Here is a 14,193-nt window from a genome sequence, read left to right as displayed (position 1 = left end):
TTTCAAGATCACTTAACATTGATAAGTTTATGGTTGCAACCTGTTTTTTACTGGTGGTGGCCACCTATTTAATCACGTTTGTTTGGTTTTTTTCACTTAAGTCTGAAACAAACATCAGTTTTTTGAGACTTATGTGAAAGATAGGTTTATGTATATAAGTTTAATCAAGTTCCTCAATAAACGCCCCGATTATCTATTCCTGAAATGTTGGTAGCCCTACAAATTTCTTAAGCCCATCCTTAAGACATTGGCTATGATCAAAGTTAAGAATTTTTTGACCTACAAACATTTCAAGAATAAGGGGCCTGATCTTAAAATGTTTGATGACGTAAAACTGTTAACAACTAGGGAACTGAGTGAGCATGCTTACATGTTAAAACCATCTTTGAATGTTCTCTCATATATTTTGTCAGTTTACATGTATACTATTTATGCATTTATAGGATAACCACCAGTTGATGTTGCAAATTGTGTACTTCAGGTTGGTGCTGAGTTGTTGCTGAGCAGCCAGGTGAATGGTGTGATAGATCTCCTACAGCAGGTGTTTGCACTGGTTGGCCAGGACCCATCAGCCTCTGTGTCAATATGTGTGAGTGTTGCCAACACACCAACATCCAGTCCCAGCTCAGTCAGAAGAGTCAGGCAGGTCATGGACGGAGACTCGGTTAAGGTTGGTCACATCAAACAAGCAAGAAAATTGTAATTACATCTTGAAGGTCACACGCAGTGTAAAACTTTTCAAATTCTGATACCTTTTGGTATACTCTTACCGAAATAAATCATCAGCAATGCCAATTCAACCTTTAAAGTTTGTAAAAAATGGTGATGAAGAAAGCCCAAGTTCCAAACGATTCACTAATTTTCCCCCAGCGCTGGGGGGAATAAGTGGTCTCAACACTGCACTGTTTTCATAATGCATGCACAGTGAATAGATTTGCGGAGCTTGCAACAGTATGCTTACTTGGAGTATGAGGTCGTGAGCAATATTCTAATTTTGATTGTGTGCACAAACAAATAATAATCAACTCGTTACATGAAAAAAATACAAAGAACATGTTGATTGTGATATCTGGCAGTCTGTCTGCTAATGACTATGCAATCCACAACTTCAATCCGTGACCACATGAAATTTGAAATTTACACCTATCAGGCTTTTAAGCAATAAACAAGGAACCGGCTAAGCAAATCAGCATATGAATCCGTGGCCAATGAAAAGCCTTTGCTACGCTTAAATGGACACCCACCGACTCTTGTTGAGTTAAGTATCACTGCTGCTTTGTTTCGAGGGAGGCAAACCCAAGTACAAAATATTGTAGTTTTGATTTGCGATTGTTTGCTTATAATTTTGTTTATTTGTTGTTTCTTAATCAACAATTTATTCTATACATCATATATAAGTGATAACTGTGTTTTAGTTATGTTTGATTTTTTGGTTGCATGTTACCTTTAAGTGAACACATTACTTCAAATTTGCCATTGTTAAGATGTGTTTTTATGGGTACAATTTTTTGGAGATGCAGTATTTACCAGATCTGTTTTTATCATGAATTGACACATACTTGCTATTTCAGAGGCTTGAGTTTGACCATGCTGGGACCGATACCTCGGGAGTTGCATCTCATACGGAGTGTGGAGAGATGCAGGATTCCACAGTGGTCTTCAGTAAAAGTAGGAAGTTCATTGTGAGCAGGGTCTGTGATTCACACCTTTCGGAGACCAAGATTACTGAAGATGAGGGAGAGGAGCATACAATATCTCCAGACAACATGCCCAACTCTGCTACCCATGTTGGGGAGCCAGACACAATCAATCCTGAGTATGAGAAATCATGGAAGAGCACAACTGCACGATCTGATGTTCCAATTGATATATCTGATCTCCATGAAAAATTGACCAAGTTGACATCCCAAAGAGTAGCAGGACAGGCAAGCAGTCAGGCAGTGACTCCAGGTGATGTTGGGCCTCAGGGTGGGCAAATGGAAGGTCAGTTAGTGGATGGACAAGGAAGACCTCAACAACAGTCACCACATGTTCAGCAGCCATCCACGTCTCTCCAGTCTCAGTCACAGACTCAGCAGCAGGTGCAGTCACAAGATGCACCATCAGGTGTTTCTTCAGATAGTATTCCGACCACTCAAGCTGCACAGAGTCAGGGTGTGCCTATGATGAATCCGTACATGCATGGTGCACAGCAGATGCTTCAGTACCAGGGCTTGATGCCCCATTATCAGGGCCTCTACTACCCACCCTATTATGCAAGTACTGATCAGATGCTGCAGATGCAAATGCATCAACAGATGATGCAGCAATACATCATGATGAACCAGTTGCAGCAACAACCCCAGTCCTCACAACAGCCCAATCCCCTGCCTCCTCAATATTTGATTCCTCAAGCATGGATGTATCAAGGTCAAATGCCCATGTATACAACAGCAGCCATGGGTTCACAGCAGTCTCAAGGTGTAACTCCAGCTCAAGGGCATGGTCCAGAAACTGGTGTCTTGGGTCAGATTATTTCCCCTCCACGATCACCTGGCCAGTCTCGGAAGGCAATGTCAGAGGATGGTTCATCAGATGGCTCTATTCACAGTACAGATGGTCAGAGTAGAAAGGCTGATTTGGCCAACCTTGAGCAAGCATTGATCAAAAAGTTACATGGCAATAGGAAGGATGTTCAGCAAACTACAACATCACATACAATGCCTGTAATGACAATGTCTGCTACAGGGGCTCAGGTTGAAAGTGGCAGTGTTCACATGACTGATGAAATGCAACAAACCGACCTAAGTCCTGCTAATGGTTATGCAGGAGGATTTGTAAGTAATGATGTATATGTACAATCAGATGCTAATCAGACCAATGAGGACTTGTCATCAACCAATGAAAGTCAGACATCTGTGAAAAGGAGGTCACGGTTTACTGTTGAGGCTGTGTCAGAGGACAAAATAGCTGTAGATCAGACAAGTTCAGAAACTGATATTCCGGCGTCCTCTAGTGGTGAAGCTCTCAACCAGTCTGACAGGAGTAACTTACCGGAAAATGTGCCAAATATTACTTCCAGAAAGGGACGATTCTCAGTGACAACTGTGAAAGACAGTGTGACAATTAGTCCTTCTCAGTCACTGGATGAAGCAGATGCGCATTTGGTGGAGGTTATGACCACTAACACATCAGATACTGTATCTTTTCCATCTCAAAATACTAACAAAACTGATGAAGGATCACAAGGTGCGGGCATGCTCAAAGCTACTGGTGTAAGTAGATTTCTGCAAAGGTTGCATGATAGTGATACTTCTTATAATTCTGTAGGAGCCAGTAATAGCCACTTATACAAAATGGCACGAGCTGCATCTCTAGATAGCCAAGAGTTGTATAGAAATGCCACTTCTAAGAAAAAGCGCTCTATATCATTAGGTCAGCTCCCACCCCCACATCCTTTTTCTGAAGATGGTGCTGGTTCATGCATGGGTTTAGGTTCATTGTCATTACAGTCATCATTCACATCTGCTAATGCTCCTCGCAATAAGCTCATTATCCCTGCTGACTCAGTTGACATGGGCACTCAGACGTCTCCCATGGTCGTCAAAAATGAGCCACGTCTTTCTAAGATGGGCACTAAGAGGAAGAAGGTAAGGGAGTACAAGTTTTTGTCAACCATACAGAAACACCATTAGTTACACTAACAATGTATGTCCTATGTAAACAAAATTCCTGAAAGTTACTGTATGTAGTTCAGTATCCCTAAATTTGCTTATTTTGCATTAACATTTGATAAAGTTATCATTGAATCTCTTGATTTGATTTTGTAAGCTGTTGTCAAGGAGCATGTTGTTACTGAATTGTTATCTTTGAATGAGAATATTCTGCGGAATTTGGCAGCAACATGTTTGCATCAGAAAATTCTGATTCACTTGGCCATAGGTAGTAATCATTACCAGTAGTATCAAGATAAAGGTGGGAGAGAGCTGGCCTGTGAAATACAGTGAATTTCTGCATTATCCAAAATGAAGGAAATGTGAAGGTGAAGGAACAGAAAGATATTTGAATGTGGGTAATTTGCTGTTTTTGCAAATGTATTTTTTTAAGAGTATTTGGATTGTCTTTTTTGTGCACTTGTTTATGTATTCATTTAGCTCTTCTTACCTTAATCAGTAATGCTATGTTATGTTTGCAATTGTGCATTGTCAGTTTACAAGGAACTCTCTTTATTAACAGTCTGTGGCCTCTCAAGAAGGGAAGGAAGCCAAAAAAGATATGTATGTTCTACATCATGATCCAGAGTACAATAATATGATTCTGAGGTAAGACTCCAATGCAAACGTGTAACCAGAGTTTTTGTGTACCTGTTAAACGCGAGTTTTGCACTTTGTCTTAGTAACCTACCCTTTTCTACACTCTTAACAGTGAAATCTGTGGAATGAAATAAAGTCAATCTTCCTTCATGAGACTGATGACTACATTTCAACATTATGATGCTATTTATTGAATCGCAAGATTGTATGTTGTGACACTTTTAAGTATCCCCCGCCGCGTGTGAAGTGGGGGATTAGTATTAGGCGCCGTCCATACGTACAGATTGGAATATCTTAAGAACCGTTGACTAGATTCTTTTCATTTTTGGTATCTAGGTTTATCACTGTAAAACAAAGGTCTCTCAGGTTTGGTGACCTTGACCTTTATTTCAAGGTTACAATCGGACTTTAGCATATTACCTTGTAAGCGAGATATCTCAGGAACCGTTCACTGGACTTTCTTCATATTCAACACGAAGCTTTATCTAGGGAAGGTGCACGGCCCAGTCGATTTTGGTGATCACAGCAACACTTTGGAAATTTCAGCTTGTAAGCTGCATGTTAAGCTTGTCAGTGAGACATCTCAAGAACCATTCACTGAATTTTCATCATATTCAGCACCAAGCTTTATCGAGGGTAGGTGACCTTCACAGGATTTTCAAGGTCATGGTGACACTTTGAAGATTTCAGCATGTGAAGTTGCATTTTAAGCTTGTCAGCGAGATATCTCAAGAACCGTTCACTGTATTGTCTTCACATTCAACACCAAGCTTTATCTAGGGAAAATGCGGGACCCTGTCGATTTTGGTGACCTTCAGTTAATTTTCAAATTCATGGTGACTTTGCTCTGTAGGAGTGTCATACACTGGTCAAGGTCTAAGCGACTCTTCAAAGTATTTTTGTGTTTGAACAACTGCAGTACAGTAAGATATCAAGAGTCTTTGAGAGTAATGTTTTTGCTGACATTTTACTTCATCTTAAACTACGACCTTCACTTTCATTTCTTTTAAGTTTGATTTGATATTATGCGGCAGGGGATTGTTCTAGTAATATTTAAATAAGATTGTTGAAAGATATTTTTGTCAACAGATTAAGTACAAATACATTTGAAGTACCACTTTCAAAGATTTCTAAAATAATGTATCTGTTACAGACAGAAGAAGCAGATGGAAGAACTGCACCTGAAGCACAAGAAGGAGATGGAGGATTTTCTGAAAAATAAAGGCATATCTTTGTCTAGTATGATGCCACATACTGTGGCATCTCCAATGATGAGTCCACTGACTGTGCATACAATGTCGCCTGCATTGCTGTCCATGGGGTCAGCACGGACAGTAGCTCCAACTGCCACTTCCCAAAAGGTAGATCAAGGTGGTCAAGGGCAGACAGAAAAGCCAAAAGGTACATTTGATGAGGATCTGTTCAAAAGATATGCAGATTTCAGTCGATCAAACTCACATTCTGCAGCCAAACCTGAAACCAAAAAATCCCTAAATGAACTGAAACAGGAGCAGGAGTGTCCTTGGGACAACTCTCTGAGTTTACAAGCCTCATCTAATGCGCCTGTTGATAGTTCTGTGCATGTTAATCGTGTGCGGAGTGCGGCCAAGCTGCACACAGAGACTTCAGACCTAAAAATGTCTGATAGAATGGGTGGTGAAAACCGTGAAGGTTCAAATGAGAGTAGTCGGAAATCCAGTGTTGATCTTTCCTCCGTGCCGACTTCCATTCCAGAAATACTGAGACAACAAACTCACCATCAGATGATGCATCCATATCTTCACCAGGGCTTACCACATTTTTTCCCCTTTCAATATCAAGGCTTTATTCCAGGTGCCAATGCTCAGCAAATATCTCAGCCATTTCAGTTGCCAGGCTCATTCCCAGGAATGATGGCAAACCCCCAGACGCAAACAGTTAACTCTGCTGCTGCACATGGATCATTTGCTCCCATGCAGAATGCCTTCCCTGTCCAGTCTCAGCAACAGCAGCCACAGCAGCCACAGCAGCTTCCATCATCACAGCTGCCTGCACAACAGGCACAGGCACCTCAGACATCAAGCAGTTCATCCAATACTGCTTTGAACAATCAGCAACCGAGCAAAGGCTAATCCACATGCCAAACGTCTTTCATAACAGGTGTGAAGAATTTAACAGTCTCTGAGTATCCCAGGGAAGTATATGATCTAGCTGTGCTCATCAATCCTTGAAGATTTTGAGAGTGAAACTGAAGTAGATGGAGGTTTATTACAGCCTGCCATGTTCCTTAACACAGCAAAGTGCATTGCTGCTTGAACCCATTCCCAGTATTACCGAATGTCTGTGTATGCAAATAGATGGATCTAGCCTAGCTGTACTTAAGTCAGGCCTATAGTAGGCAATGGCCGAGACATTTGGAAACATGGGCTCCTGACCACTGTAGGACAACAATCACTCACATCTAGTCTTCCTAGGAAACCTCTGCATCCCTACCTTGGTCACTGGTTAGCAGGCGATAGTCCAAATGTTTTTGGACAAGATTCGGGGAATATCCATAAGGATAGACATCACTATATCTTGGACTAGAATGGGTTACTTTGTAATATATGTACTGAATTCTATAGAGTACAGTCCCAACATTGTGCATATTCCATGGGACCTTTGCTCATTACTCCTGTTGCTTGAGCCTGCAAGTGGTGTGGCATTGACACTGTTTGTTACTCTGTTACATGACTTTACCTTTTGCAATAGTTCTGCAAGTTCCAGTTCTCTTCTTATGAACAACAGTATTACAGGCTTAAAAATCAAGAGCACTGCGATGCTGAATCTTGCTGTAAACTTACCAGTGATTTTAACTAATTCCTGTGACATGAAGAATGTTATGCTGATACACCTTAGCAAATTAACTACTCACATCATATGGCATATAATTTTGTCATCTCTTCCAACTCTACTGCTAAAGAGTTGATACCTTGACAGTGTTTTGTAGTATTTATTATGGCAGAATTGAAAAAAAAAGTGCTCAGCATTGTGTAGTTTGTAGCTGTGCCTTGCAATCTGTGATTAATTTTCCTGTACGTTGATCTGAGGTACACATGTCCATGTGCAAGTGAAGTAGCAAAAGAAAATTTCATTGAGTCTGTTCACTGGAAACTGAACAATTTGTGATTACCTCTTCTGTACATTGATCTGAAGTTCATTCTAGTTGCCATGTGAATGCAAATATCTTGATTGATGTTTCGAATGCGCTGTTGATGGAAATTTTGCTCATAAGTACTTGTAATCTATGCCAGAGTCAAGCTGCAATACAACTCTTGTTGACAATTTGCCACAGATAGTGCTAAGATATCTTCATGCATCTATAGTATATATTCTGACAAAAGTTATGTTTCTTTATTTTAAGATGTATCTTATAATTATGTATGCGGCAGGTCTTTTGTTTTGTCTTCATCTAATATGAGCATTTTGGATCAAATTATTTACCAGGGTAGCATGTTATTTTTGCCAGGTTTGTGTTATATCAGTTTTGAGACCTCAGATTTTAAGACACAATCAATACTTCTTGCTAAATTCTTATCTGACATGATAAAATGTATTGTATGACTATAGAATAAATTGCTTATATTGATCTTATAAGATTGATGGATATTTTTATGATAGTGATGGTTATGAATATGGCACACTGAGATTGCAAGTCAAAGAGTGATTGATTTTTTTGAGGGATTACACATCATGATAATAGTTTCTTGTTATTTCTTGTTTATTTTGGAAAATTGCATGATAATACTTTGGATACTCCTTGTAGACAAAATTCTGGTGAATGTGAACTCACTATTATATAATGTGTATGCATCTTCAGAAATACCTTGGATTCTCACTGTCATAAATATCAAGAAATAATCAGATCTGTTATCAAAGCATGTGTACATCCAGCTTTCTAAGTAATAATTAATTGTGGAATATGAATGTTCATGCAGATCCTGGTATGATGGAAATGGGTGACTTTTAGTTACTTCATTCTAAATTTCTTATGTTACCTCGTGAAATGTTAATTTTGAAAAAAAGTTTACTTTAGTTGAGTAAGAAATACCAATTTTGTTTCATTTTATCTCAGTGATATGTATGATTATTTTTTTTCTTATCAATGCATGTTTCATAATACTGTGTTTATTGGCTGGCAAAATATAGCTCTTCTAATTTTAACAAAGTCCTAACAGGTTTCCAAAGTGTCAAATGAGGTTTGCTGTATCCAATACACTGGTGACTGTGCAATGAAGGGAATTACAAATGGTATTGAAAGGCAAGACTACAAAGAAAGTTGGTCTGACATATTCCTCCTTATTTAGTTCCCGATTTAATGTGTTTCCTTGTTGATGATGAGTTTGATTGCATCTAAATGCACCCTAAGCCCTGCCTGTCTTGCACTTAAGGTAATTAACATTGTGATAATCCACATGCAGAAGAAAGAAGAGATTGTAATGTTGGTTGCTGGCCTTTTAATGTTCTATTTTTGGATTTATCTCAGAAACAATGCAAATAAGAAGCTTTTGCAGTAAAAACAATGAAATTGTTCCAACAACATCACCACTGTGTTTGTACTTAATCAGAGAAGTGCCCCCTACAAGCATTTTGATTGATGCTACTCTCTACTATCTTTAGAGAGTACTGTAGAAGGATGTCACAGAAAGGAAGCTGGAACTGGCGATATGATTGTCTTGTGTATGACCAAGAGTACTCGCATCCACATAATATTAACATGACAAGACTAGTAAACTTATTTTAGAGATATAACTTGTGCTGTCAACAGCACATGTTCTGTTACCTAAATGAGTACAAAATGATGAAACTTGTTCTTGGTGTCTGCTGTAATGTTGCCAAAATAAGCATTACAACGCACGCACGCACGCACGCACGTACACAGAGACAGACAGAAAGGCATCAGTTGATCAATGTAATCACATTATGTCACTTTCAAACTGAGGCTTAAGGGGGCTGTTGTTTGTACGAGTACCCAGGTACATTTCTTACACCATCTTCCGAATTGAGAGGAAACCGAAACCTGCCCTTGAAAGATTCCACAGCATTTTGTTGATCCGAACTATCATACTATTGTATGCGATGCATTTGATTGTATTATATGCGAACCAACACACACATTGATTAATACTTCGCGATGCATAGTGTCGTGTCAGCTGTTCAAAAGCATGCATACGAAAGCTTTTCTTGAGCGAACATATTTAGAATTGTCTCTCTTGGACCGCTCAATTGAGACAAGGGGCGTGGTCAGCTGCTATGGTGGTTGTTAAGCGCAGTACCATTGTGAACTTGGCAAACGGGAATTACATGAACCTATTTTGCTTTGGGTTGAGAGATAATGACTGAGGGTACTGACACAATTATGTACATTTCTGAATACATAAACGTACCTTCGGTATCTGTTGGCCCATGCAAAAAAAGCAGGAAGCTGGTTAGTTTCTTCATAGATATTTCAAGAACTGGCGCTTGAACTTTTCAGCCTAAAACAGATGACACGAAAAAACAAAACTGAAAGTGATTCGTTCTTAGCCTTCAAAGCAAATGTGATGACCATCGGTGGGTACACCCATAAAACTAACCATAACACTTTGATGAGGGATTCATCTGAGTGACTTACGAAATCATTTAAGCTTGAGGCAAAATTTATCCAACCAATCGTGCTTTGAATCTGTTTGTGGCATTTCTTCTTCAAAGAAAGAAAACTTCTAATGTCAAGATTTATGTATGTTTTTATATACATTATTGCTAACAATTAAAATATTTCAGTTCTTTAAGTAGTTGCAAACTGGAGCATGGCTTCTTAGCGTTATTTTTTGGTGGATTTTATGTGTGCTTCAATAGTCATCATATGATCTATACGAATGAAATGAAAAGTAAGCTACATATTTCCGGTCTTATTCATGAACAGATATACATTCAAAAAGTATCTGCCTACATTTCAGACACATCCATTAAAATTACAATTACACCAAAGTCTAATGATCCAGATATACTTATAGTCCAAGAGATAAGGCCTTATTTACCTGAGACGTCCAAAAGGTTTGAACATTGGTTCCTATGGAAAAATGTCTGAATTTTCAGAATATGTCAGTCTTACGAGTCAAAACTTGACCAATTTTTCACTAGAGGGCGCTAAAGTCATGACTCAGTAGTTTTTTCACCCACTACCCCACCACTGGAAATTTTCATTTTTTAAATATGAAATAAAAAGAAAGGTTAACATATTGTATATCATATGAAAGCCAACACACTTGGCTTTAATACAATTACAATATTAAATGCATCACTGTACTCACTACTGTGTCAATACACAGAAAAGACAAAACTTACATAAAAAATGGTAAAACGCACAACTTTTGTTTTTCACTATACATACAAATAAACAATTAAAGAGTATTTTTTTCTCAGTTTGAATTGACAAATATATAGCCAAGTTTTTTAAACTAGAATTAGAACTTTTTATTATTCTTTAATGGATCTGCAACATGTTTTGTTTGAACAAATGATTGTCATGTTAGCACCAGGGACGACGTCCCACACCGGAACTGAGTCGTAGACCATGACCTTCCAGGTCATTTGGAAATGTAAATGAAAAATGGCATATACATGCATTGTATCGAACAAATTAAATATAGAAAAAAAATAAATAAATATGAAGTCCACGTTCACTGCCCTGTATCTTGCTTGACTCTCCACGCATGTCTGTAAATAGAGAAGGAAGTGTTTACACATTTTAAAACATTCTTTTCTTTAATACTGATACGTTTCTAAAAGAAACAGACAGTCCATTAAACTAACATGTAGACTCTGAAATGAAGGCATTTTACAGAAAAAATGTTAATTAATAATCAGGATAATAATAAAAAAGGATATTTTCTTCCTGAAAAAGGTGATCTAAACATGCAAGGGGTCTATTGGATATATTTGTCTCAGGGTCTGTATGGCAGCCTAAATGTCCACCTGTATAACCATTTTCAAATAAAGAGTAAATGGTTAAATATGTTAACTGATATCATTAATGGGATACTACCCTTGTCCTCTACCGTTGAATACTACCGACTCTTCTGCATGCAGGAATCAAAATTTTGTTATCACTCCTCAGGTCTTTGTTACGGTTAATAATTTGCCGTGACAGTTCTACTAAATCTTTCTCAGACAGCTTTCCTGCATGTAGGTCAATGCTGGCGAAGACACAGACGCATGTAGATAGGCCGAATGATGACACAGCTCGAATATTACTCCTTTTTTTTTTGTTTTTTGGTGTGTGTGCGTGCGTGCGTGTAGTTGGAATTTTGCGCGGATGCCTTGAAATCGTATTATATAAACGTATTGACTGTGGTGGGTGACCTCGCCTTTATGGTATTGTATACGTATTGACGGTAGTGGGTGACCTCGCCTTTATGGTATTTTATACGTATTGACGGTAGTGGGTGACCTCACCTTCATGGGTACTAAAGGACAAACTGTCAGCTTCAAATGAACACTACCAAGTCGGCTTTCGTCAACTGCATTGTTCCAAAAGATATTTTGAAGCCACCAACTGTGATCAGCAGAGCGCGTTTTACGTGAAGGAAGTCTTCTGTTTCTGGTGTTTTCATTGCCGGGCTGTTTTGTACTTCACTTGCCTTTTCTACACAATCTGACTGTAGCAAAATTCTTATTAAATAGGAAAATGCGACACTAACCGTGTGTACACCACGTGTAATAAGAAAGGAAATATTCCTGAGTGCACGTTGATACGTGGGAGATATGAGCAATAACTGACTGCTAATTATTTGATTAATATATCAGAAAGTGTCGTGACTATCAGAAGTCATATGTTATAATGTGCGACCGACGAGAACAGATCAAAAGGGCCAGAAGACAAAAGGGCCAACATTGACAAAGTCAAAAGGGCGGACAGAAAGTCAAACCTACAACCCCTACCGACATCAAGATTTTCAGTCAATTAAAGTATGCAGAACACTGGATCAGTGTCTGGTAATAGTCTCTACCTGCATGGCACGTATGAAATAATCGTTTGCACACTGGTTGACTAGACACTAGACATGAGAAGTATTATAAAAACACAATGTCTCTGTAAACATACCCGAACAGCAACTACTGCAGTGCATTCACTTGGATCTAGCAGATAGGGTTTTTTTTAGTTTTAAACATTTGAGAAAAGGATTGGGTACAAGTTATACAACTTAGAACACATTCTCCGTAGTATTTACATAATATTATTTACATTCATTATACAAGATGGACAGACAAGAACAGAAAGATGTGAAAGATTGGGGCAATTGCAATAATTAAGAAAATCTTTTTGATTGACAAATGTATGTTTGAACAATTTTAAGTATGTTTTGATTTGCATGATCAGTAAGATCTGCATTGCCACGTAACAGTAAATCAGAGTTTATAGTAACATTGGTAACACTGCGTAAATTAGCCATCATGGCAGATCTCTGTTGAGTATATAGTTGACAGTCAAATAGGTAATGATAAGAGTTTTCACAAATATATCCACAAGAACATTTAGGGTTATCTATTATGCCAGCACGGAATAGATCGTAATTCAGTTGACTACACTTGTAACGTAGTTTTGTAAGGGTGATATTAGTGATTCTCGGTCCAAAATCAAAGTATTTGGGAGCTGTGTTTTGTGTTACAACAATATTTGATTTAAAAGAATTCAGTGACACGCTTTTTCTAACTTCAACTGGAAATTCATTCCACATTCTAATTGTGGATGGAAAATACGAATTATAAGAAAACTTCAAACGGGAGAAGGGAAGCGAGATATCGTTAGAGTTACCAAGATTATAGCTACGTTTTGAGGCTGCCTTCCCAGGAACAAGATCATTAAGGTACGATGGTGCCATATTATGCTGTATTTTGTAGAAAAGACAAAGTTTTCGCTTTCTCCTACGCTCTGCTAAAGATTCCCAACCAGTTTCATAATACAGATGTTCATGATGTGTATATTTGGGTAAACCTGTTACAATTCTTGCTGCTTCTAATTGCAGTTGTTCTAATCTATTTGCTTGGTATTGAGCACACCCATCCCATACCTCACACGCATATTCGAAATGGGGTCTTATGAACATTACATAAATTCTATTCAATACACAGCGCGGTAATAATAATAATTTGAGTTTACGTAGAGAAGAAATCATTTTTGAAGTTGTTTTTACAATATTATCAATGTGGTCAGACCATTTACAATCTTTTGAAAACGTTAATCCCAAATGTTTATGAGTGTCAACGGTTTTGACCCGAACCCCGTTAAAGTAGAGATTGAGTGCCTCAATATTCGTATGTAAGGTGAAAATAATTGCCTCAGTTTTATCAGGGTTATATGTTATAAGCCACCGCTTTGACCAAGCCCGCAGTCTTTCCAAGTTTGAATTCAGTTCTCTTTCAATGAATAGATGATCATGAGAAGATAAACCTAGAGACGAATCATCAGCAAATAATCGTGTCAAGTAGTCTAAGTCATCAGCAATATCATTGACATAAACAAGAAATAAGAAAGGACCGAGGACTGACCCTTGTGGGACACCAGCTTGTAAATATCTCGGCTTGGATAGGGCTCCATTTATAAAGACGCTTTGTGAACGATTACTTATGTAATCAGCTAGTCAATTTAACAATGAACCATGAATTCCGTACTTTTCTAATTTCAACAATAAACTTTTATGCCACACACGATCAAAAGCTTTAGAGACATCACAAAAAACCATACAATAGTGTTTTTATCATCTAAGGCCTCACATATTTGGTCATAAATTTCGATTAATTGATGGACAGTTGAATGACCAGACTGAAATCCTGATTGGTACTTATATAATAATTGATTTACATGAAAATAGTTGTACAGATGTTTGAACATCACTCTCTC

The 14,193-nt window shown here is 38.2% G+C and overlaps 1 protein-coding gene across 4 annotated transcripts in view; it reads left to right on the top strand.

The window, feature by feature from the left end:
* LOC137296113 (serine/threonine-protein kinase WNK3-like) overlaps positions 1 to 8,855 on the top strand; it is a 41,773-nt gene extending 32,918 nt beyond the window's left edge. For all 4 annotated transcript variants that reach the window (XM_067827798.1, XM_067827797.1, XM_067827796.1 and 1 more), the window contains 4 exons: positions 482 to 670; positions 1,572 to 3,254; positions 4,216 to 4,301; positions 5,446 to 8,855. In XM_067827798.1, the coding sequence (XP_067683899.1) occupies positions 482 to 670; positions 1,572 to 3,254; positions 4,216 to 4,301; positions 5,446 to 6,403 (2,916 nt within the window). In that variant the 3' untranslated portion in view covers positions 6,404 to 8,855. The remainder of the gene's footprint in view (positions 1 to 481; positions 671 to 1,571; positions 3,255 to 4,215; positions 4,302 to 5,445) is intronic.
* The last annotated feature ends 5,338 nt before the right edge of the window (positions 8,856 to 14,193 follow it).

This window comes from Haliotis asinina, chromosome 9 (assembly GCF_037392515.1).
Source record: "Haliotis asinina isolate JCU_RB_2024 chromosome 9, JCU_Hal_asi_v2, whole genome shotgun sequence".
NCBI classification, from domain to species: domain Eukaryota; kingdom Metazoa; phylum Mollusca; class Gastropoda; order Lepetellida; family Haliotidae; genus Haliotis; species Haliotis asinina.
The sequence above is the reverse complement of the archived record's forward strand: the minus strand, read 5'-3'. Positions and strand labels throughout refer to the sequence as shown.